Raw genomic sequence first — 25,460 nt, 5'->3', positions numbered from 1 at the left:
GGTATCAAAGAGCTAAAAGATCCATGGACAAATCACACGCTCAAACTTATGTTCAATCTTTCTCCAACCCAGTCTCATTCAAACTCGATGTAGACAATTTTTTGCCCGGGAAACAACAGGCTCTTGCCACCATCAGAGGCTATAATCTTGATCGCTTCATTGCTGGGGAACTTCCAACGAAACCTGCAGCAAAAGAAAGCTCATCAACAACTTCAGAAAAAGAAAAAGAAAAGGAATCAATGGACAAAGCCACTACTGCTGATCAAGAAACCTCAAGATCCATTGAAATACAACAAGATCAACTGCTCTTATCTTGGCTCCTATCTTCTATGTCCGAAACAGTCTACACAAGAATGGTGGGCTGCCAGACTTCCTTTCAAATCTGGACAAAACTAGAAGAATTCTTTACATCACACACTAGAGCCCGTATCAAACAATTGAAAACTCAATTGAAAACCAGCAGAAAAGAAGGACCAGCATCAACATACCTACTTCAGATCAAAAAGGTTATTGATTCCTTAGCAGCAACTGGATCACCTATAAGCACTGAAGATCACATTGAAGTTATCTTGGATGGCCTTAATGAAGACTATGACAATTTTGTCACCTCCATCACTTCAAGAACCGATGCCTACACAGTAGGAGAAATTGAGGCCCTCCTCATGGCTCAAGAACAACGTATTGAGAGACACAGAGTTCATGAAACCACGACTCTACAAGCCAATATGGCCCAAATGCAATTTCGCAAACCTTACAACCCCTCTAATTTCAACAGAGGCAGCTTCCCTTCAAACAGAGGTGGAAGGTACACTAGAGGATGATTCTCGAGAGGAGCAGGAGGACGCAACACCACCTATCGTCCTTCCTGTCAAGTCTGTGGCAAGCCAGGTCGCCAAGCATTGGAATGCTTTCACCGGTACAATCAGAATTATCAAAATCCCTTCACTCAAACCAACAGCAACAACAACAGTAACTCCAATCTTCAAGCCAACATGACTGTCACCAAATACCTTGGCCCCAGACAACATGATGAAGACAACTCCTCTGATTTCTTCTCCACAACAGATTCCAATTGGTACCCAGATTCTGGCTCAACCAATCACTTTACTCCAGACTCCAACAATTTAATCAACAAGACTCCTTATTCTGGCCAAGATTCGATGCAAGTTGGTAATGGTTCAAACCTGAAAATACAAAACACAGGTTATTCTTTTCTTCATTCAAATGTCAATTCATTAAGATTTACTCTTACTAACCTTCTTCATGTTCCTGGTTTGACAAAGAATCTATTAAGTGTGTCCCAATTTGCCAATGACCATGATGTCTATTTTAAATTTCATGCTAATAATTGCTGCATCAAATCACAGGCTACTCAGGAGATCCTTCATGCTAATAATTATAGGTTTTTTAGCTCGATACCTTGCTGCAAGAAATGCAATTTTTTAGCTCGATACGTTCAGGAAAAGAAATGCCAGAAATGCGTTGGGATTCAGTAGTTATAAAAATGTGAAGTTTTTGAATTAAACTGAATAAAGATTTAAAAAACAAAGATAACGACAAAAGAGTGATTCAGTAGTTATAAATGAGATTTTTATGGAATAAAACAGTCATTTGTTTTAATAACAAAACACTCATACCTGATTCCACTAAATCAAGAGGTTAATAAAAGATTCAAATTTAAAAATATGAAAATAAGGAACAAAGGTCGGGATATGTATAATTATTTTTTTTTTACTAATTAATTTTTTTTGAGTAAATAGAATTGTATTCTTTAAAAAATGTGAAGTTTTTGAATTAAACTGAATAAAGATTTAAAAAACAAAGATAACGACAAAGAGTGATTTAGTAGTTATAAATCAATGAATATCCCGTTTTTTTAACAGTCATTTCATGGAATAAAACAGTCATTTGTTTTAATAACAATGAATATCCCTTTTTTTTTCAAAAAACGTAAAGATTTGAATTAAACTGAATAAAGGTTAAAAAAACGATTAGATTACATGATCAACATCAATTATTATAAAAACAAAGATGACGACAAAAGAGTGATTTAGTAGTTATAAATGAAATTTTCATGGAATAAAACAGAAGTTTTTTCTAATAACAAAACACTCATACCTGATTCCACTGAATCAAGAGGTTAATAAAAGATTCAAATTTAAAAATCTGAAAATAAGGAACAAAGGTCGGGATATGTATAATTATTATTTTTTTTTACTAATTAATTTTTTTTCGAGTAAATAGAATTGTATTCTTTAAATAATGTGAAGTTTTTGAATTAAACTGAATAAAGATTTAAAAAACAAAGATAACGACAAAGAGTGATTTAGTAGTTATAAATCAATGAATATCCCATTTTTTAATAGTCATTTCATGGAGTAAAACAGTCATTTGTTTTAATAACAATGAATATCCCGTTTCTTTTTTCAAAAAACGTAAAGATTTGAATTAAACTGAATAAAGGTTAAAAAAAACGATTAGATTACATGATCAACATCAATTATTTAAAAAACAAAGATGACGACAAAAGAGTGATTTAGTAGTTATAAATGAGATTTTCATGGAATAAAACAGAAGTTTTTTCTAATAACAAAACACTCATACCTGATTCTATTTTCATGGAATAAAACAGAAGTTTTTTCTAATAACAAAACACTCATACCTGATTCCACTGAATCAAGAGGTTAATAAAAGATTCAAATTTAAAAATCTGAAAATAAGGAACAAAGGTCGAGATATGTATAATTATTTTTTTTTTACTAATTAATTTTTTTCGAGTAAATAGAATTGTATTCTTTAAAAAATGTGAAGTTTTTGAATTAAACTGAATAAAGATTTTAAAAACAAATATAACGACAAAGAGTGATTTAGTAGTTATAAATCAATGAATAAGCAATCTTGACCATTGATTTAAAGTAACAAATCCTGTCCATTGAAAATATAATTCTTTTTTGTATTTATTATATTCACCGATTTACCATTAAAGGAAACTTTTTTAAAATTTGTAGTGTGAACACAATGGTGAAATTGAACCACAGTGCGACACGTCAGCAAGGTTTCCACAGAATGGAATTCCTTTATAATATAAGATTTCCACAAAATGGAATTCCTTTATAATATAAGATGGTGATTGCAGATGTTGAGTCAGATTCAACAATTGAATTCTCCCGGCCTTCCTCCCAAGCCATCTCCAAACCTTAAAAATTTATTTTAACCAATAAATATTTAACATTTTTTCAAAATATTTTACACAAATTATAAATTTTTATAATTTAAGTTTTTAATAAAATAATATTTGTACACAAATTACAAATATACTAGTGAACATGTAAACAAAAATATTAGGAAAAAGTTCAAAAACTCATGTGGTATTACTTTGAATCACTTATACCATATGCTTTCTTTTTCACTTAATCTTCTTTGATTTTTTTCATCCACACCCCTACTTAATATTGTTAGGAACTTAACTAAGTATACATATTTTATCTTTCTTAGAAGAAGAAAATAAAGTAATAAAAAAACAAAAATAAGACCAAATATTATGAAAACTTAGAACACTTAATAAAAGACTAAAAAAATAGAAATAAAATAAAATAAAATGTGTCTAAATAAAAAAATGGTAAAGGATTTCTCTAGTCAATGGAGATAAGTTATCTCCGATGAGCCCAAAACGACGTCATTTTGGAACAAAAATCAAAGTATTTTTGTAACTCTAATATATTGCAAGATTATATTAGTCATTATCATTATAATATTTTAATCTTCTAATCTCAAAACAACGTCGTTTTGAGTTAAATGGAGATAACTTTTTTTGGAGAAGAGAGATAATTTTATCTCTAGGCAGTGTTTGGTTCGGGGCATATGAAAATTTGCCCAGCTAAGTATAAGTGGGTTTCTTATTTTTCCCCGTTTGGTTGAGGACAACGTTCCCCTTACCCATCATTCCTCCTTGCCCAGCTATCCACATATCAGTGTAAAATGGAAGAAAATCTCAGATTCACTTGCCCTCTCTACCAATGGTATTGTTGAGAAATCTGTTTTGATGGAAAGGGAGATGAAAAATAAGACAAGTTTATCCCTCGTTAATTATGTATTCCATGGTCTGCTGTTTATCTCGAACTGAGTTTTCATTTTCCAACTTCTCGACTTCTAATGATCCTTGAAGCTGCTTTGCTTCTTGTTTTAAATGGAAGAATGATTCTTCGGTTTGTGCAATATTCTCGGTCAAACTCTTAATTTCCAATTCCAATTTCACTGTTTTCGTGTTTTTCTCTTCAATTTCTAGCTTTGTCAGGTATTCTGCATTCTTCAAGGCCTCATTAAGCGCACTAACCTTAACACATTTTCCCACTTGTTTTGAGAATGAGAAAGAGAAACACAGTGCACCTAATAAATCTTGCTCCATTGCTGTAGCCAGCTCCTCAAAGCGCTTTATAGTTCAATCTTTCTCATCTTTAATCTTCAAAAGAATCTCCCTCTCCTACTCAAGGGCTTTTTCTGCATCTAGTTGTGTAAGAATTGCATCTTCGAATTTGTTTTTCATGGACTCTTGCATCAAGCAGGCCATAGCTATATCTTTTTGAAGATCTTTTATGCAACAATCTTTCTCCTCTGCAATCTGAACAAGATCCTCTTTCTCTTGCTTATATCCCTACCTTTGCATATGGTTCAGCTGAACTTGGGGGGGACAGACGGAGACAACGATGGAATGAGTCAAACACGACAGCGAAAATGGATTATTGTGGTTCAAAGGATGTAATAAAACCAAGGTTTTTTTATGAGGATAGTTTCGTAATTTCATTAAAGTTTCCCATCAATATTTTATCTTCAACCAAACACACATCCAGAAATTTAATTCAATTTTCCTGGTAAAATTTTACCCAACCAAACGACTTTTTTAAAACTTTCCCATCTAACTCACTTTTCCTTCAGATCCCTGGTATTTACATTTTCCTACTATTAAAAAATTTCTCCCCAACCAAACACTACCCTAGTGACTAGAGAAATATTTTTCCCATAAAAATAGAATAAAGACAAAAAAATAGAAGAAAAAATAAGGTCAAAAACGTTAAAAATCACAACAGTGATGGAAAAGACTAAAATTAAAAAAAAAATTAGTCCAAATGAAAAAATAATAGTAAAGATGAAAGAATAGAAGAAAAAATTAAGATAAAAAATAAAACAAAAAGAAATAACAATTATGAGTTTTCCGTACGAGTTTATTTTTTCTGTAGTGAATGCAGATAAGTTATCTCCATTGAGCCCAAAATAATGTCGTTTCGGGAGTAAATGTAGATAATTTATCTATATCTATGTAGCACCGACACTGACACAGGACACGTGACACGACACGACACTCTGACACGTTAATTCTAAAAAATATTGGATTTTGACACGTTAGGACACGTTTTGATATTAAATAATATTTTTTTTTTTTTTGGAAATACATTAAATAATATTTTTAATTTATGTGGTGTATATTATATTTAATATTCAATAATTTAACAAAAAAAATGAAACTGAACTTATAATATTCATCAATTTTGCAAAGAAACATAAGATATCCCAAATATTTATATTAAACTCAATAAAATGATAATCGTAATCCAACGAATCTAATAGTTGAAACTAAAAACTCAATGCAACGTAACCTTTGAATCTTTTCTTGAATTTCTATAACGCGTGTTAGAGTGTCGAAGTGTCAGAAAGTGTCAAAAAGTGTCGGACACGACACATCAGGATTTTTGAAGTGTCAGTACTTCATAGATCTATATTCTCTATAGAAACATTAAAGTCTTTCAATATATTTGGTTTTCTTTTTCTTTTTTCTATTTTTTTTGTCCTTGATCTATTTTATTCTCTCTTTTTGGTGGAATATTTTATTCTTTTTTATTTAGATATGTTTGGTCTTTTTTCAATTTTTTTTTTCACTTTTTGGTCTATTTTATTCTGATTTTCTTCTACTTTTTTAGCCTTGTGAGTTGTGACACCAAATCTACTAAAGATTTTAGTAAAAAAATTAAAAAAAAAGAGAGAATAAAATAGAGATCTAAAATGGAATAAGATACATAAAGGATAAAAAAATAAAAAATAACGCCAAATATATTGAAAATTCGTAATTGTAAATTCTTTTTGTTCTGATTTTTTTATCTTAGTTTTTTTTTTCTATTTTTGTGTTCAGTATATATTTTTTCTTTTAGACTATTTTTGTTTTTTGTTTTTCCTATCACTCTTGTTATTTTTAACATATTTGATCTTATTTTTTCTTTTATTTTTTGTCTTTATTCTATTTTTTTATTTAGACACATTTGATCTTTTTTTTTCTTCTAATCTTTTATTAAGTATTCTAAGTTTTCATAACATTTGGTCTTTTTTTTTTCTTTTTTATCACTTTATTTTCTTCTTCTAAGAACGGTAAAGTAGGTATATCTAGTCAAGTTTCTAATAGTATTAAGGAAGGGGTGGATGGAAAAAATCATTGGGGGTTAAGTGATTAAAAAAAACATAGAGGTTAAGTGATTCAAAGCAATAGTACAAGATGTTTTGAACTTTTTCCATGTTTTAATATAAGTAAAAATTTAGTTACTACCTTTGCAAAATTTGTTGTCAAAGGATGTCATCAAATAAAGATTTTTTCACAATGATCATAACATAATAAAGTAGCTCTAGTGGAAAACCAAAAGTAGTGATGGAAAAATAATCTTAATACAAATACCTGCTCTTAATATGCTATATAGTTAAAGGAGATGATCCGTTTATAAACTTTTTTTACAAATTACACTAAGTATGATCGGTCATACACTCTTGATTAGTGTATGACCGGTCAGACATGGTGTAGTTTGTAAGAGTTTGTAAACAAAAAGTTTGTAAATATAATCTTCCCCATATTTAAAAGTTAAACCATTGATATTCTTCAACTACTATCGTTACAAAATTATTTTTACTTATTATTATTCTTAAAATTACCAAGATACATTGTATACTATTTGTTTCAATGCAAATTTGAATATACAACATGCTTAGACATCAATAAAAAAATTTATTTTTACTTATGAGTAGATGAAATTCTCTGTTAAAACTTATCCTGACTGAAAAATTCATTTTTACTTATGTTTATAATTTATTTAATATGTCTAAATATTTAAATTTATATTTTTTATTTTTAAATAGAAAAAAGTTTGATCCATGAGTCGGCACTAATCCAACCAGCTAAACTATAGGATTTTCAGGGTTAGGGCAAAAAAAAAGTCTTACCACAAAAAATTCCTAACGGATTAGAGCTAAGTATAGGGTTTTACACGATGGTCCGTGAACTTCAGCCCATTTTGACTACTCACTGCGTGGATCAGTCCTCCAAATTGGTTCCTACAATAAGCAATGGGCTCTTCTCCATAATCTTGTTTCCTAGCCTTTCTCTTTGTTTGGCCGAGGGGCCCATGCTCTTAAAACAATAATTTGCTCATAGGAACAATGAGTGTTTTCAGAGTGGATTGGCCTATACAAAAAGGTGGCTTTCATTGCGGGAGAGTTTATATTGCTCAACAGACAATGGTCATTATTCATTACATTTACAGGTTGCAAAACATACAATGGAATTAGGAAATAATGTTCGGTAAAAGTGTTAGTGGACCATAATATATAAATTTTTATTTGATGCATTTTGAAAATATAACAGAACATGGCGTGGAATTAACAAGGAAATATTTTAGTTTTACTGAAAGAATGAAATCAAAGAGAATGGAACAAATCATAACGTTCCATTTTGTTCTGTTCCCGCAATTAACATTAAAGATTTTCTAAATTACGCACTTAATGTTGGCCTTTCATAATTTTCGAAGTCGACGTTGAGTTTAACACACAATGTAGGGACGTTTCACATAGAACGAAGGGCACGACCAATTAATTAAATTGCTTAGCATGGAGAATCTGGCATGAGAGCAACATGTATATTTCCTTGGACCAATATTATTATCCATCAAAATAAAATGATAGGATGCACATACATGCGCGCCTGTAAGAGTGAAAATGTGAAATAGATCAATCATCAATTACAAACAAAACTGTAGCTCATTTAACGATCAATGCTAATTGGTGGATGATAGAGAAACAAAGTTGGAGATTCTGATGCTGTCAGTTCCAAGGGTACATCTTAGGCGCAAATACAGACAGAAAATTCATAGCTCAAATTTCATTGTAATTTATGAATAAAGTAAGCGTTCGCTTTTACTGTAGTTACTGCGTTAAGTTACATGCAGTAAGTCCAATATGACGTCGTTTTGGGGCAGAAATCATGGTATTTTTGTAATTTTATTTAATTTCAGGATTATTATAGTCATTATAATTATAATTTTTTAATATTTCAATCCTAAAACGACATCATTTTAGAAGGAAACGCAGATAACTTATCTGCATTAACTGCAGAGATATTTTTCTGATAAAGTAATTTCATGACTCATGAATAGGAAATTGGTTGCTAATCAGTCTAATTTACTTATTAAAGTAATGGTCTACAAGATTGATCTTGGAAGAAGGATGCCTCATAGGAAAGAACTTTAGGCTCTATTGTTGGATATTTCTCCACGTGTTCATTGATTAACGGACTAATCCAGTCAAGTCGGGCAGGACCACAATGGCGGCAAAACTCTTCCTACTAAATTTTTAACGCAACTACATATAGAGGACTCAAACTTTGAGACCACCTATTAAACTGGTACTCTAGACTCCCTAAATCCACAAATCACGGACATTAAACAAGCTTTTTTGTTTAATCAGGAATTCAGGATCATTCCCCCTCAGTTTACTACCTATATAATCTCAACTTCTATCACTTTTTATAGAACAACAATTTCCAGCTATATACTTTCCCTGCTTAATAATATCCCTTTTATTGACAAAGAAATTATGGCATTTTCATTCATACTTATGTTGCAGTTCTTGCTTCTTGCCCCAACTTTGATCTCTCCTTCTCCAGTTCAAGATCCTGAATCAGTGGTCCAGGAAGTACAGAAGTATGTTATGCAGTACTTGTTTACGACATCTTCCTCCCCCCTCCCTCATGGGGACCTAACCATATGTCAGTTTGAAACACTATAAAATGTTCTACTTTCTACCCAAACTATGTTCTATCTTTTTCTACCAAAACTCTTGTGTTGAAAAACAGAAAGATCTTGTATCTTTAGTTTTAATTCATTTTTCTTCTTTTCCACATAAACAACATCTAGCTAGCATCCCAATTGGTTTGTACTATTTTAGTGCAGTCCATTATCACATAAACACTTGCTAATTTGTATGAACATCAAAGAATAATTGCAACAAAATATTTTGAATGATAAACATCCATTAAGGAATAAAATGGTTTGCAGTTGAAAAATCAACCGCGAAAAAAAAAATGCTATGACGAAACATATATTAGTGATCACAACTTCTTGTCAATAGCAGCACTTAAATAGATGAAACATATATTTTGGGACCACAACCTTTTATTACGATGTAACATGTGTCAGTGACCATAGCACATTTGCATTCTTTGTTTTGTAGGAGCATCAATGAGCAAAGGAGAAATTTGGGTTTCTATTCTTGTGGAACTGGCAACCCCATTGATGATTGTTGGAGATGTGACCCCAACTGGGAAAGGAACCGCAAGAGTCTAGCCGATTGTGCTATTGGGTTTGGCAAAAATGCCATTGGTGGCAGAGATGGCAAAGTATATATGGTCACTGACCCAAATGATCACCCTTTGAACCCAGAGCCAGGTACTCTAAGATTTGGTGTTATCCAAGAAGAGCCTTTGTGGATCATTTTCAAACATGACATGGTTATCAAGCTAGACATGGATCTTCTTATGAATTCTTACAAAACCATTGATGGACGAGGAACAAATGTCCACATTGCTGGAGGGCCTTGCATTAAAGTACAACACAAGACCAACATCATAATTCATGGCTTGCACATCCATGATTGCAAACGAGGTGGCAGTGGCTACGTGAGTGACTCTCCTAGCCATCGTAGATGGAGATCAAGATCGGATGGTGATGGGGTAACAATCTTTGGTGGGAGCCATGTTTGGGTGGACCATTGCTCCTTATCAAATTGTTATGATGGCCTAATTGATGTTGTTCATGGGTCAACGGCTATCACTATTTCCAACAATTACATGACACACCATAACAAAGTTATGCTATTGGGCCACAGTGATTCCTATAAAGGGGACAAGAATATGCAAGTTACCATAGCCTTCAACCATTTTGGAGAAGGACTTGGAGGAAGAATGCCAAGGTACTTTGTTCTCTACCTAAAGATAAGCCTTATTTACCTTGTGCTATTCTTTTCTCAATGGAAAATAAAGTAGCTTGAATAAGGATGTACAAAATAATCAAAAAATTGAACCAAACCGAACTTCACTTAAAATATCTGGTTTTTTAAAAATCGGTTCATGAACCGAACCAATATGTATGGAACCATTTCATGAACCGAACTGGTTTTTAAAACCAGTTCAAGAACCAAACCGAACCGAACCATTTTCGAATCGAACCAAACCGTTTTCGAACCGAACTGAACCGCTTTTTATTACTTTTATTTTTTTATTTTACTTTTCAGAAGGAGGTCGACCCGAACCGATTCCAAATCGAACCGAACCGAATCGGTTTTGAACTAAACTGAACCGTTTTCAAACCGAACAGTTTAAATCAATTCGGTTCGATTTTTCAAAAAAATTCAGTTCAATTCGACCTAAATTTGAATAGTTTCTTAGTTCCTACCCATGTACTGCAGATGCAGGTATGGATACTTCCATGTGGTGAATAATGATTACACCCATTGGCAACATTACGCAATAGGTGGGAGTTCATCCCCAACTATTTTCAGCCAAGGCAACAGATTTCTTGCTCCAGATGATGAATACCACAAAGAGGTCAGAGACACATAAACAATTAATTTATTTATTAGATGCTAACAATAAATGTAGTTGAGTTACATAATAAACATGATGTGTAGAATAGTTGGCCTTCCATAGTATTATTAATAAATTGAAATGGTCATTGGATGATTTCAGGTCACCAAACACTTTCGTTCATCAGATAGTATGTGGAAGAAATGGAATTGGAGGTCTGAAGGAGATTTAATGTTGAATGGTGCCTTCTTCACACCATCTGGAGCTGGAGCATCTTCTATGTATGATAAGGCATCAAGCATGGCAGCACGACCACCTACACTTGTTCCTTCAATAACAGAAGGAGCTGGAGTGCTTAGATGCGTAAAGGGCTACCTCTGCTAGTATTGGTTGCGCTAAGAAAACAATTGATCATAAGTATGGTCCAAGTTTTTGTCATACCAAAATATTCAGTTTTCTAGTGAAAATGTGGAATACTATATATCAGCTGCAACGTCCAATCCCATGAAGGGACAATGAAGGATAGAAGTGTGCTGTAGAGTAAGAAAGTAAAACATAGATTATTAGTGCAAATGTTTTTGTTGTCTCTAATGAGGAATTTGGAGTAATCTCCGTAGTCCATAACTTGAATTCATGTGCGTAATAGGCTACAAACGTTGCATCTAAATATGACTAACTTTCACACTACGCTTTAATACACTTATAATTGCTCCACTTCTTGTCTTTGGACTTTGGGCACTCATGACACAAGCCGAAACCAGGAAACTCTGTATTACATATACACCGGATGCCTTAACTTCTTATAATTTGTAATTAATAAACTCCATCAGTTGCAATTAATTTTTCAATAATTTCCTAAAGAGAATAACTGATTAAGCGACAATATTATACACACCCGTCAGACATGCACCATATTCATAACTTCACGAAACTTTCGCCTGCCAAAACCAGTTAAACAATCATTTTACAAGAGACCAAAACCTCAGCCAACAAACGTTATATTTTTTTTATTATCAATTACTCCCCTGTGATTTTATTTCACCCAAATCCACAATTAACATTGTTAGTAATTGAACTAACTTATCCATTTTACTCCTATAAGAAAATTTAATGCTTGGTTCACCATTGAATTGGTTACTTTCTTGCAGCTGGTACAAACTAAAAATACGTATCTACTTCACTAGCTGTTTTAATTTGATGCTTGAGATTAGTTTATGGACACTATTTCATCAAGTATTTTGTGTTTCATGTAAATATTCCGAATGCGCAGTGATTTCTTTTCCTTTCTCAATAATTTTCTGCTAAATGTGAATAGCAATCCCTCCCGTAAGTAGTGCTCTTTTCTCCAAGTGATGAATGATAGTCACTTATTAGACTTTGCTCCTTCTTGCTGATATCTACAGTTTGCTCCTTAAGAGCTTTCGTGTCATCGATTTCAAGCTTGTGAAGTAGACCAAAATTTGATCCCAGAACATTAGGCATCACATACAGATGGTCACGAATGACAAAATAGCAGTTTCCTTAACAAAGCCATTTTCTGGAATAAAATTTGTTGGGACCACTATTTTGTTCATTAGTTTTCCACAATGTCATCTTTGATTCCTGAAAGTGCTCAAAAGGCTCCCGCGTGGCTTTCTACTACAATCCCAATTATAGTAAGTACTTCATAGGGTCCGTGTCATCTATGTTCAGTTTCAGCTGTTGGCAATAAGCATCTGCCACACTTTCATACAATGAGCTCATGATGCCAAGTTTCACTGGTTGCATATTTAACTACCTACCAACAACGAGTATTAGCAAAAGTCCCTATAGGCATTCTTAAGAAGCTCAAAAGAGCGTCAACAAAATCACGAAGCCAGCTGTAGAAAAGCCAGTTAAAAACATTATGACTTAAGACTATTCAATAATATAAAACATACAGATCCAGATTGGTTCAATCATCCAAGAAAAGAAAAAAGGACATACTTTCAGTTTGGTGAATGTCCTCTAAGGGTCACCAACAACATAATACTTGTTCCCCAATGCCCATGTTAAAATAAGGATAAAATTGACAATTTAATTCAATTACTAACAGTGTTAAATCTGAAATTGGCTGGAATAAAACCACAGGGATAATTGATATAAGAAAAAAAACCATAGGAATATAACTGATAGAAGAGTAAACCACATGGGGATATTTATGAAATTTTCCCCATAACAAATGCATCAAACAAAAGAACAATCACCCAACTCCAATATAAAATCGTGCCAAAATCTTACATATAGTTTCTTCAAGTGAACATACGGACTCTGAACAAAACCAAACTAACCGAACAAAATACTATCAGATATTCAGCATCTTGATAACATTTGAGTTTAAAACTAAAAAACAAAAATCAGTATTCCGATGAGGAAATAACATCATCAATTTTAAGTATCATCTTGACAACTTGAGTAGCGAGTAAGATCTGTTGCTCCTTGCCAATCAAAGTTTCAAAGACATCTTGCTCACGCATGTCATTAGTGCCAACATCATTGCAATCAATGCCAAAGTGAGGATTATTATCCTGAAGACAGAATTTCGGTCAGAGCAATAGTATACAGAAAAGTAAATACACAACAATCACAGATATATATAACATAGTCCGAGCCCAAGAGTGTAGTAACCAAGCTCAAAGCAGTCATCATGTTCACATTATTACCTTTATTTGCTGAGACTTCACAGCAGATACCGTTTCAATTGGTTGGAGGCCACTATTTTCAGCAAGGGCCATAGGGATAGCCTCCAAAGCATCCCCAAATGCTCTTATAGCATACTGCAGGGAAAAGAAATATCAGCAATCAACAAAATTTTGGGAATAACCAAATAATACTAAATTAATATCCAATACCTGTTCTACTCCAGGGTATTTATCAGCAGCTGACTCCACAGCAATCGAGCAGGAAATCTCAGCTGAACCACCACCATATACAATAGAATTGTTGCGGATGAGATTCCTAGCAACACACAAGGCATCATGAAGGCTGCGCTTTGTCTCCTCTATGATCATTTTGTTACCTACCAAACAAGACAGCTTCTATTAATTTTGACATTATCAGTCTTCAAAGCTCCACAAAAAATCCATGAATTGATAGTCACAAGGCCATTAATAGAGGCAATATTTGAAAGAAGTTTATAATTCACACTCCGAAGCAGTGAAGTAGTAAATACATTATTAAACAGTGCAATATTAAAATTATCTTTCTCCAAAAAGGCAACTAATTATAAAAAATCCAATGCAAACCATTTAAATGAAGGTCAAGCAGTACATGTCCTCACCTCCACGAATAAAAATTGTTACAGCCCTTGAGTTTGCACAATGCTCAATGTACAACATTCTGTCTTTTGTTGTACCAAAGGATTTTTCTCGAACCAAACCAGCCTTAAAACAAAATAGATCACAAATTAATGTTACTTGTTGTCAAATGTACAAATAGACGGAGCATGAGAATCTTTAGTGTACAGCATGCCACCCCAACAAAGGATACAGGAAGAATGTTACCACAGCTACATGTTCTAAATTACTAACCCCACAATTGCATGTGAATTAAAAATGACAACAGACCCAAAAAAATTAATTTACAGGTCTTAAAAACCCCAAAAAAAAATCAAGAGTTAGATGATACCTTTCCCAACTTTTCTGGAGTTAACTCCTGGAACCTAGGAACAATTCTTCCACCTGTATTGACAAACAGATCATCATCACTTTATTAATAGGCATAGAAAAATATCTTAGCAACAGACTACGGTCAGAACTCATATAATATACAGTTGTAAAAAGAACCTACAAACTTTCCAAGCATATGAAGTTTAATTCAAACATACCTGTTGCTATAGCTATCAATTCCAACTCCACACCACCAACCCATCTAACAGCTGGCAAGTTCCTGTGCATTAAGAGATGATTTGCTTCATCATCAAAACCCCATTGGCAGATAACAAGGGTAGCACCCACATCCTGCAAATCAATAAAATAGTCCCTTTGCAATAAATCAAAACACATTCAAACCATTATTCCAGCCTAATAAATCTCAGTTTGTCAAAACAGAAAAATAACGCAAAAAAAAGAAAAAAAAAAGAATTGGAAGTTACAAGAAATTCAAAAGCAGAAAAGGCCTCTGATTTGTCAAGGTATTTTGCCCCACAAGCTGAAAACTATTTGGGTCGGGTTGCTACTACATAGACAACTTTAAAAAAAAAAAAAAAAAAATTGTACTTTTTAATCCTTTTCCCGTTTAAGAAAAATGTCCACATATTTATGGAAGTTATCTACTTTGTGCGTAAGGACCCTTTTTTTTTTTTCCTTTTCGGAATGGCCAAAACAACGTGCAATTTTTTGGACAACCGTTAGAAATTTGCTAAAAAAATGACATGTGGTTTTTGAACAGAACAAAACGACATGTCGTTGATAGCTTCTGCAACCTTCAGCCAGGTCAACCCAACAAATCAAAATCCTTTATTTTATATATATATCTATACATTACAGGTTGTGGATAGCAGTAGGAGAAATAGTACATACACTAGAGGTTGTGGATCCTTACATAACACAGTATAAGTCATTCGATTGTATTATTTTATATATCTGATACCAGCATGCATGTTGACACACACACAGAGAGAGAGAGAGAGAATCTACTCATATTGAAGTGTGAACTTCAGTTTGGCCATTATTGTGGTCTTAAGACTGTTTGGGAGCTTTAAATAGGTGGGAAATGTACGAAATTTATTAGGCTGGAATAATGGTTTGTTAACTGAGATTTCTCAGTTGTAAGGGTAGTTCCCTTGTATGAGATACTCTCCTTGTATTCTCTCTCTCCATAAAAATATGTAAAAGTCGCTGTAGTTTAATCGAAAAGCCCAGATCCCTATCAACAAAACATTAATTTCAACTGTCACAGATTGTTTAAAATAAAGATCGTTAAAAGTAGGGTGACTAATAAATCGATTTATGAGATTCATCATGCCCAGATCCATTTCCAGCCTAATAAATCTCACTTCACTATGCAACAGCCTAATAAACACATTCAAACAAGCTCATACACCAGCTAAAAGAAGGGTGACTAAGCATTTAAATTTGAAGGTTGGTAGAAAAAAGCAAATTGACGTGTCATAAATTATTAAAAGAAAATTTATGAGACTCTCAACGAAATCCCACCTTGCATTGCTGAACCATATCATCAAAATACTTCTGTTCTTGCTTCCTTAACGTCTGGAACTTCTCCACCGTATCAATATCAACCTTATGCTTAGTCTTTGGTTTCGGGGGCTCAAAGGGGCAAGTCAAGATAGCAATTTTAGCATCTTCAATTTGCTTTGGCATTTGGGGATGGCTCATATCCTTGTCAACAAGGATTCCATAAATTAACTCAGTATCTTCCAATTTACCACCAACTTTCCCTTCCACTTTAATCAAATCCAAGTTAACATCTTTTCTCTCCAGATCAGCAACAGCAAGAACAGCTTTGACAGCAATCTCAGCCAAGCTACGCTTACACCGATTCACACTGCAACACAAAAAGACGAAAAATTATAAAACTATAAACATCATCAAAACAAGGTACATGATTTGATGAGGAAATAGATTAAACTGCACTTACATTTTAGAGGACAAGGTAGTCATACAAGTTTGAATGAGAGACTCCAAATTGGAAGCTCCAAATTCGAACTTGTTAGCTATACGCTCGAGATGTTCAAAAGCGATTCTGGAAGCCATTTCATAACCCTCAGCGATCCTAATTGGATGAATTCCTTTTTCCAAGAGTCGCTCAGCTTGTTCAAGAAGAGCTCCAGCCAACACAACCACACCAGTGGTGCCATCACCGATTTCATAATCCTGACTCCTTGAAAGCTCAACCATAAGCTTCGCGATTTGGTTATCAACATCCATCTGCTCCAAGATCGTTGCACCATCATTTGCTGTAAAACAACGAAAAACGACACAGTTTAGAAATAAAAAAAACGAAGCCCTAGATGGATCTGTAAAGAGGGGGAAATGTTAGAAATGAGAAATTGAAGAATTGAAAAATGGAACTGACTGATGGTGACGTCGCCGTCGGGGCTTGAAAGCATCTTGTCCATGCCTTTGGGACCGAGAGATGTTCGGAGAATGCGAGCGACGGCTTTTCCGGCGGAGATGTTAGCTTTCTGAGCATCGAGACCTCTGAGCCTGCTCTTCTGCTCTTGTTCCTTTAGGATTATGAACGGTCTTCCGAACTCGTCGAAAGCCAACGCCATTTCTGATTCTCACAGTCACAGTCACAGTCACAAACTACACTCTCACTCTCTCTTTCTTTGCTTTTCCTCTGTTTGGAACAAAAGCCCTAAACCTAACTCGCTTCTTTCCTTATGCTTCCCACCTTTTTCGGATTTTTCAATTACACATAACCGATTGATAATATGCAGTTGGGCTGGGCCGGTCTGGGCTGGGCTGTCACTGAGTCCGATGCTACCTCTATTCACCAGTTTTTTGCTTTTGTGAAATGCTGTGCTTTTTTTTATTGAATAGAAACTACAATTAATTAGAAACCAAAGAAGAAAACAATTGCATCACGAAAACAAGGTGATAATAGGTATTGAATAAGGATATTGATGATAGAATTGGAGCAACAGGGAACAAAGTGGTATTCTTTTTACAAATTTTTTATCCAAATGTCACGGGCGAACAATATTTTTTATCAGACTATCACGCGACGTAATTTGCTATGATAGGTAGCTATCGCATATGATTTCGTGACACGTGGCCATATTGCGTACCAAATTCGCTATCACTAGTAGCGAATTTCGTCTAGTCAGCTTTTTTCTGCGAAAATATGTCATGTGTCACAAAATCATTTCAAGAGATATTATTTTAATGAGATGTGGTCAGTGTTTTAAAATCTCACCCGCCCCCCAGGTTGACCCGGGTCAACTCTGACCCCTCTCCTCTAAGGGTTGGGGTCATAAGTTGGATCTTATATGCATATCGACCCCATCAACCCCCAAAATCCGGTCGGGTTTCAGTGACTCCCGGGTCAGAGGGGTCAAAGGGGGGTCACTGCATGTTTTTTTCTTTTTTTAAAAAAATTCCATGAAACAACATCGATTTATTGAAAAAATAAAATAAAAATGCTTGTAAACCTAAATCTAATCGTTCTCTTCTCTTCCACCGACCTAGACATCTTCAATCTTCACCTCGTTGCTGTGAATCTTCTAGAAAATGTAAGAATTTTACCCATTCAAATGAAATCCTTATGGTCGTTGAAGGAAAACAAAAACTCATTCTTTAGAATATGAGTTTTGTACTATAGTATCTTGATACTTTAATTAGGTTGTGTAATATTGACTTGTGATTGTAATTGATGAATTATGTTAAGTATATTTTGAATGTTTAATGATTGGTGGTTTATTTTTTAATATATATATATATATATATATATATATATATATAATCGGCGTAGTGATTCAGTAATCCCCGGTTGAACCCGTGGCCCCTGACTTCGGCCGAGTCGATGGCCGAACCAGGTTTTTAAACCCTGGATGTGGTTGTTCTCAAATTTCAGTTCTAAAAACAAATAAAAAAGAAAAATTGTTTTCAAAATCAATTTTACAGAACTCATGTCATCAAACAAGTTTTTTTACTTTTTTATTTTTAAAAACAAAAAACTGTTTTCCAAAACACTTTTACACTAATCAAACACCACACCTGTAGATTAGATTCACACGATTTCTTTTCTCACTCATCCCACCAGATTATAACAACGAAACGTCAAATAGGAAACCCTTTTGATGTGTTGAGATTTCGTCCACAGTGAAATAAATATCCGGCCGGTGATCATTTGCCACAAAGCCTTTATTATATTAGATTGTCCTCTAATCTATTAATGATAGTCTCTTCGTCAAGATTTCCGGTAAAAACTCAACTAGCGTAGAAGAGTATCAATCCTCCAAACAGAATCCTTGAGCAGTCACAGATGAATTCAACTTTACACACACACAAAAAAAGCATAAAAAAGTGATTCACATAAACGCAATTCTAACCTCGACTATTATTTATTAGTGTTACAATTCAATCCCAATGAATGGAACTAGCTACCTCGAAAAGTACCATAAAGGAATGATCTGTCCCAAAACAAATGAAAAAATGTCTAAGTTCATCAAACTCTAAGCTGAACACCAAAATTGCAATTAGCTCAGCCAACGATTAGCCGAAGATTGAATTCTATCTAATCATAAGTACTATCTGGAACCTGGCAACCCAAATGACCCTTTGAAACTGACAACCTAGTGGAGAACTAAGAAATAAAAACTAGAAACGCTTTTTCTCACTGAATATACATATTTTACACCAACTCCTGCCACGTTGGATACAAGTAGGAAGACAGACCAGGAGGTGAACCGAGGATCAAAATAACCGCACATTCATTAAACTTTTTGATCAATAAACTCGATCAGCTAATTCATCCATGGTTCAATACATGCCCTTGAAAACGGGATTTGTCCGGCATATGCTTGCTCCATATTCTTCATATTCTGCCTTTGTATGACAGGCCTGCACATAGGGCCAAAAATTTTAAAATAGGCATTAACAAAGAAACGATTACCAGAAAGAATAAAATGTAGCATATAGGCTAGCATTGCATTAAAATAGGATGGATGTTAGAGGGAGAGAAACAATGAGAAAATTACGGGCTCTTGTAAACGACATGATCACAAGAAAATGTGTCGCAATCCACAAGGATGGCAAACAAGAAATTCTCTCATATTATCACACTGATCCAGTATCATATTTCCAAACCCAGCCAACCATACCATATATTTTGTTACCATGTATGCAATAATTAATTTATTTAACCACATAGTAAAGCATACACATCATTACATCAACTCAAATCCTCAAAGCTAGACGAGAGATATGATGTAATTCTTTTGTAAAAAAATCAAATTTGTATTATCAACAAATAAAAGCATAACCCAATCCTCCAAAATTCTCAGATCAAAGTGGTCATGATCAAAAGAAAATTATGTTTCAAATTTGGAAAAAGTCATAAGCTCTCTCATTCAAAAACTATCCAACACTGTGGAGAAACAAACAGAAAAGCAGAGATTATGGGATGGCAATGTTATGTCAATTTAAACTTTTATGTGTAAGAAAGAAAATTTGACTCAATTATCAATTAGTTCTTCAAGCTTTTCATACCGCAAAAAACTCAGGTGTTGAGGCGAGCACTGAGCCTCCAAACCAAACTGCAAATCTCTGGATGGGATGGCTGACTACATTGACCTCCACTGGATGGGCCTGTGGGCCCCAAACAAAAATAAAAAATAAAAACCAAAGCAAAGCAATAACTAGATAGAGATCAATCTGACATACATCTCAATATGGTCACTTTTTGCATGCGTGATAGAGAGTTTCATATATTTGAATAAGGTTTTAAGTCATTAACTCTTACTTTTATCTCCCCATCAAGACGTGCTTCAGATGCAAGAGCACGAGCATCCACAATTTTCTTCAGATCACGTTGCAATCTCCTATGAAAATCCTTGAACATGGTTGATCCTCCTGACAACACTATGTTCTGAAATTAAATAGAAGAAAATTGTCATGTGATACAAAGTTCCATAATAAAGATCATGTAAAGAGCTTGAATTTATACAATCAGAAAAGAAATATCTGCAGTGAGAACACTTGACACTAATGGACTGTTTCAATGGAGGAATTTGTAGGAGAAGCAAGAGGATGGATTATTTTTCTTTTCAGGTAACATTTCCCTTAGTTGAGAATTTTTCAAAATGAGATAAATAAAATTAGAGATTATCATGTAACCTTTTAAACATCCCTTATTCATTTTTATAAATATTTTATAATTTTCTCAATTTAAAAATGAAAAACTACCCCTCCAAACTCCTCCATCAAAAAAAGCTGAAGTGCTGCATCTAGGGCCAACAAAATAGCACATCCCATGTTAAACATTGAGCCTTAGAAGCTCCCTAATTTTGAGGAAAAGAGTGACTATTCACTAAAGGTTTAAAAGCCAAATTCTTAAAGATATCTTGTTGAAACAGAACATCACAAAATTTAGGCCTCCAAATTGAGCAACCTTACAACTTCTTCTATGTAAACAACACAATGAAAATGAAAATTCATGTGTGGGTGGTACTTCACCTTGTATAATGCTCTTCTTGTGTCAATTGGAGCAGACTGAATGCACTTGTCTATTACAACTGGCAACGGGGTGGTAAAGTCAGAGCTATAAATCTCAGGATTAAAGAAAACCTGCCAAAATCATAGGGATAAGGTTCAAAATTTGTGTTTCAGTCTTTCTCATAAACACACATAGACATATGATGCTCTGATTCCAATACATCTAAGTTTTATTTGAAATTTTGAATCAATATCATGTTTTGCAAATCTCAAAAGCAAAATTCATATAAACATACAAGTATAATAAATTCTCAAAGACCCAAACCAGTACTATTATAGACTAGTTCCACAGTTACTCCAAGGACCTAAGTCTTCCTCAATTCTTCAATAATAATTTATCAGCATAGAAATTGATCATGTAGACATACAATTAATTCATTAGTTCAAATAATGAAAAGAGAAGGTACGACAACGAGTAGATATATATATATATATATCTAATCCAGTACCGCCAAAGAGAGATTCAGGAATTCACAATAGAGAAAGTCTAGAGAAACCATTTAACAAACCTCAGGGCCAAGAAATCGTTCATAGCCAATATCACAAGAATATGGTGCCCCTGTCTTTGGTTTAATGCCTCTCCAATTCTTGATATACTTGGCTGGTTCTTTGTCATGCTTATTAAACTCCTGAATACATGAGAGATATTAAGATATTGTTTAAAAAAGGACAAAGTCCAACAAATGACTTTACATTCCTTATTCCACACAAATGAAAGCAAAATAAAGGAGCACGGAAATTTGGGCATTCAACACTCTAATGCTAGGTGTAAAGAAATGAGAGGCAACAAAACAATTGGCAACACAAACTCCTCAAATGAGTAATCAGTATGGAACTCAGGACAACCTTAACAATGTCAGAGCAGGTGTAGCAATACATTTCCTTCACTTTCCGAGCTACTTCAAAAGAGTCTTCTGGTGGTATATTCTCTCCTCTTTCCTACATGAAGCAATGTCAGACAGTCCGTGGATCTGGATTAGCAAAATGCAGATTGACAATTGGATATGGATTTATGTATTATTACAATCTGTAAGTAGAAGCAAGTTTCATGCTCAGTCTTGGAATAAGTAACCTTCAATACCATTTCATCACCAATTAAAGATGTAACAACAACAAAATTGTCATTAATACATCATAGCATGTTCATCCTTGATAAGCCTTTAAATACTATTGATTCCACCGGCTAGTCTCAGAGGTAAATTGGGAGAACCTTCAACTTGAAGGCCTTTACATCTTACAGATATGAATATTTGGCAACAAACACCAGCACAATAAACTTCCAATTTCATAGCACAAGGATTACCTACCCGCATAAGCTGCTGGACAAAAAGTGTAACATCTTTTCCAGCAATAGGAATTGATTTGATGCTACTTCCAATAACGTAGCCGTCTGCAACTGGCACAACATGAGCAGCCCCATCTCCAACATCCACTACAACTCCTGTCATCTCACACTAAGATGAATTATATATCAGTCTAAAAGGAAAAAAGATTCTTAAAATAGAAGATAAGCTACAGCAAAAAAAGCAAATAAAAAATTATTCATAGCACTTAGCAAGTATCAGCATAATTATACAGAGCCACCTTAACAGTTTATATTCAACACAATGCAGAGGGCTAATAAATTATCAGGTGCAATTTGCATTAAGCCTGTTTGGATTGATGGAAAGGGATGGAATGGAAGGGAAGTGTATGGAATGTCATTAGTTGCCATTGTTTGAATTTGAATTATTTAAAATAGGGCGAAACGGAATAAAACCAGACGGAATCTACTCCATCCAATAACTCTGATTTTCTTCCCCCAATTTGGGAATATGGCATGGAACCAACTTATAGTTTACTAATCTCTTTACCATCATTCCGCTCGCTTCCCAAACAATGGAATAGAAACTGTCATCCATTCGATCATAAAATAAAACTTTCATTCATTCCATCCTATCTCATTCCATTAATCCCCTCCCTTCATTATAGACTCCCTCTTTTCTTCCTTTTTTTTTAATTTTTAGGCAAAACTATAATAAATAATTTTATTCTATTTATTTGGGTTCATAAGGGGGCGAACCGGAGCAGTGATAAAACTATTCTTTCATGACTGAAAGGTCATTGGTTCGTATCCAGGAAACAACTCTTTGCAATTATGTAAGGGTAAGACTGCGTACAAGGATTTCCTCCACCCCACCGACTCTAACTAACTTGGCATAAAAATGTTGTTGATATTGATGTTGAACATAAAAGTTTTTAATTCAGCACTAGGGTTTCTGTTTCACATTTGTTTTTTATGCATCAAAAACTCAAAATTCAGGTGCTGATAAAACAGCCTAGGCATTTTAATTGTATAAATAGCCAGCAATAGCACATTTTTTAATTTTTTTTTTTTTTGAAGAAGCTAAAATAAAGTGAAGGCTTGAAGAATAATCATTGAATTGTATGAACATGGTACGCAACCTTAGATGTTGTGTAGCCAGCAGCAAGAGCAAGCACTGAATTCACGGCAATATAAAGGCCAGGAACATTAAAAGTCTCAAACATGATTTCACCAGTGTACTCGCGACTCTCAGGTGCAGTGAGTGGACTCTCGGTCAAGAGGAAATAATGATCCTCTGGATCGCACCTCAGATAGTTGAAGATACATTCCTGCCAGAACCGTTCCATGGCGTCCCAATTATCAACCTGGCCATGAAGAATCGGATGACTGAGATTGTAAGTGCTGCTAGATCGAGACTTCGAAAGCGCTTCATCCCCGATGAAGAAATCAAGATCCGCCATAACACCTGCGTTGTGCTGCGCGATCCAATTCGCCTTGGAACCGCTCCTCGATTGGTTTAAAAACGACTCGTTAAGAGCAACCACCGTGGGAACAATAAAACACGGCTCAACGTTACCGGCGAAACCCATCTTCGTATACCTAAAACGCGACGTCGTTTTTTTTGAATTAGGGCAGTTCGAGAAACGAAGTGAGAAATTGAAAAAAAAAAAAAAAAAAAAGGGAAACGGAAATGAATACCCGGAGCCGTTATCGAAGACTACAGCGGGACGAGAGGTAGCGAGGTCCATAAGGAAAAGCGTGAATGTTGACGGTGACGGTGGATCTGCTCGTGAGATCCAAGGTATGTTGTAAGGGAGAGGATCATGGTCGTGAAGAGAGAGAGTTGGATCTCACGTGACGGTGGAAGGAGTTGGTGATTGATCTTGATCCTTCACCCATTTCAACGATCATATAAACTGAACAGTGCAGGTCCCATTAACTTCATCGTTGTCTCTGTCTCTGCGTTTCCTTACCAATACAATACTTACTCTTTCTTTCTCAAGTGTCTTTTTTCTTTTTTTCTTTTTTAATTCTTGGAAAAATTTACTTTTTTTATTGTAATATGTATTTTATTAAAGGAAAATTATTCTCTAACGTAGTAAGAGATAATTACCTTTAGGTATATCGATAAACATATTTTGTTGTTTTTTTACTTTTATTTTTGACATATGATAGATTCCATCATATGTTGAATTTTTTTTTTTTTTTTTGATAACAATCATATGTTGAATTTATGGTACAAGGAAAAGTGTAGATTAGATACTCCTTTTATTAAAATATCCAAAATAATATTATTTTGAAATTCAAGAGTTAACTTTAAGGAATAGGATATTTTCTTTAGAGTAAACATCTTTTTTGTCCCTGATAATATCTACGAAATTCTTTTTAGTCCTTGGCAATAAAAAAGGACCAAATTGGTCCCTAAAATTATGAAAAAAGGGCCACATTAGTCCTTATGTCAAATCCTCCATCACTAACGTAGCCCTTTTTACATACTGTTAGGGACCAATTTGGTCCTTTTTTATTGTCAGGGACTAAAAAAGATTTCGTAGATATTGTCAAGGACCAAAAAGGATGTTTACTCTTTTCTTGATATCTTTTCGTACATATTCCACTTATTCATTTTAATACAATTGAATCATAATCCGAAAAAAAAAAAGTAAAAATTAATTAAAATTTGATCTAACGTCACTTCCTATCCTATCCCTACTTTAAACATTTATCCCTTTTTTTTTCTTTGAAAAATGTTATACTCATTATTATTTTTTTATCATCAAATTTTAATTGTTAATTTTTGTCAATTTAACGGTTATAATTTATTAAAATTTAATAATTAATTAATTAATATGACTCAATAAATTATAATTATTAAATTGATAAAAATCAACTATTTAAATTTGATAATAAGATATAGTAAAAAAATATAGCAATTTTCCTCTCCTTTTTCTTTTACTATTTGTTTTTTTTTTTTTTTTTTTTTTTTCAAACATTGGTTTTCTATTTCGGGGCAGGGCCGTGTGATTTGGGAGGGCCTTGTAGGAAAAGAAAATAAGATACTATCACTTGA

The 25,460-nt window shown here is 34.0% G+C and overlaps 3 protein-coding genes across 3 annotated transcripts; 1 reads left to right on the top strand and 2 right to left on the bottom strand.

Moving 5' to 3' along the window:
- The first annotated feature begins 8,901 nt into the window (after positions 1-8,901).
- On the top strand, positions 8,902-11,272 carry LOC133295456 (probable pectate lyase 5). The gene is made up of 4 exons (XM_061494298.1): positions 8,902-9,008; positions 9,538-10,275; positions 10,771-10,909; positions 11,051-11,272. Exons 1-4 carry the CDS (start codon positions 8,902-8,904, stop codon positions 11,270-11,272), a joined length of 1,206 nt encoding a protein of 401 aa, XP_061350282.1.
- Positions 11,273-13,102: 1,830 nt separating this feature from the next.
- Positions 13,103-17,239, bottom strand: LOC133295450 (T-complex protein 1 subunit epsilon). Its single transcript, XM_061494291.1, has 9 exons — positions 16,943-17,239; positions 16,505-16,823; positions 16,063-16,411; positions 14,733-14,865; positions 14,534-14,586; positions 14,187-14,289; positions 13,759-13,925; positions 13,570-13,683; positions 13,103-13,434 (listed from the first exon to the last, which is right to left on the bottom strand). Exons 1-9 carry the CDS (start codon positions 17,139-17,141, stop codon positions 13,264-13,266), a joined length of 1,608 nt encoding a protein of 535 aa, XP_061350275.1. The 5' UTR covers positions 17,142-17,239; the 3' UTR covers positions 13,103-13,263.
- Positions 17,240-18,846: 1,607 nt separating this feature from the next.
- LOC133295454 (actin-related protein 3-like) lies at positions 18,847-24,374 on the bottom strand. The gene is made up of 9 exons (XM_061494295.1): positions 24,092-24,374; positions 23,533-23,992; positions 22,395-22,541; positions 21,934-22,026; positions 21,597-21,716; positions 21,049-21,159; positions 20,336-20,461; positions 20,083-20,181; positions 18,847-19,434 (listed from the first exon to the last, which is right to left on the bottom strand). Exons 1-9 carry the CDS (start codon positions 24,139-24,141, stop codon positions 19,354-19,356), a joined length of 1,287 nt encoding a protein of 428 aa, XP_061350279.1. The 5' UTR covers positions 24,142-24,374; the 3' UTR covers positions 18,847-19,353.
- Between the last annotated feature and the right edge of the window lie 1,086 nt (positions 24,375-25,460).

The sequence above is a fragment of the Gastrolobium bilobum genome, unplaced genomic scaffold, assembly GCF_033153095.1.
Source record: "Gastrolobium bilobum isolate Gb01-03AN ecotype WA unplaced genomic scaffold, APGP_CSIRO_Gbil_v1 utg1220, whole genome shotgun sequence".
Classification (NCBI taxonomy): domain Eukaryota; kingdom Viridiplantae; phylum Streptophyta; class Magnoliopsida; order Fabales; family Fabaceae; genus Gastrolobium; species Gastrolobium bilobum.
The sequence above is the reverse complement of the archived record's forward strand: the minus strand, read 5'-3'. Positions and strand labels throughout refer to the sequence as shown.

Bases quoted from the DNA above. Each gene is read 5' to 3' on its own strand.
- LOC133295456 (XM_061494298.1), top strand. From the start codon at position 8,902: ATGGCATTTTCATTCATACTTATGTTGCAGTTCTTGCTTCTTGCCCCA. The intron at 10,276-10,770 runs GTACTTTGTTCT...CATGTACTGCAG, and splicing joins CTTGGAGGAAGAATGCCAAG to ATGCAGGTATGGATACTTCC. The intron at 10,910-11,050 runs GTCAGAGACACA...GGATGATTTCAG, and splicing joins ATGATGAATACCACAAAGAG to GTCACCAAACACTTTCGTTC.
- LOC133295450 (XM_061494291.1), bottom strand. From the start codon at position 17,141: ATGGCGTTGGCTTTCGACGAGTTCGGAAGACCGTTCATAATCCTAAAG. The intron at 14,290-14,533 runs GTATCATCTAAC...TTTTGTTTTAAG, and splicing joins CTCCAGAAAAGTTGGGAAAG to GCTGGTTTGGTTCGAGAAAA. The intron at 13,926-14,186 runs GTGAGGACATGT...CTTGTTTGGTAG, and splicing joins AACAATTTTTATTCGTGGAG to GTAACAAAATGATCATAGAG.
- LOC133295454 (XM_061494295.1), bottom strand. From the start codon at position 24,141: ATGGACCTCGCTACCTCTCGTCCCGCTGTAGTCTTCGATAACGGCTCC. The intron at 20,182-20,335 runs GTAAGAGTTAAT...TGGGGCCCACAG, and splicing joins GTCTTGATGGGGAGATAAAA to GCCCATCCAGTGGAGGTCAA. The intron at 19,435-20,082 runs GTATGAAAAGCT...CCCTATGTGCAG, and splicing joins CAACACCTGAGTTTTTTGCG to GCCTGTCATACAAAGGCAGA.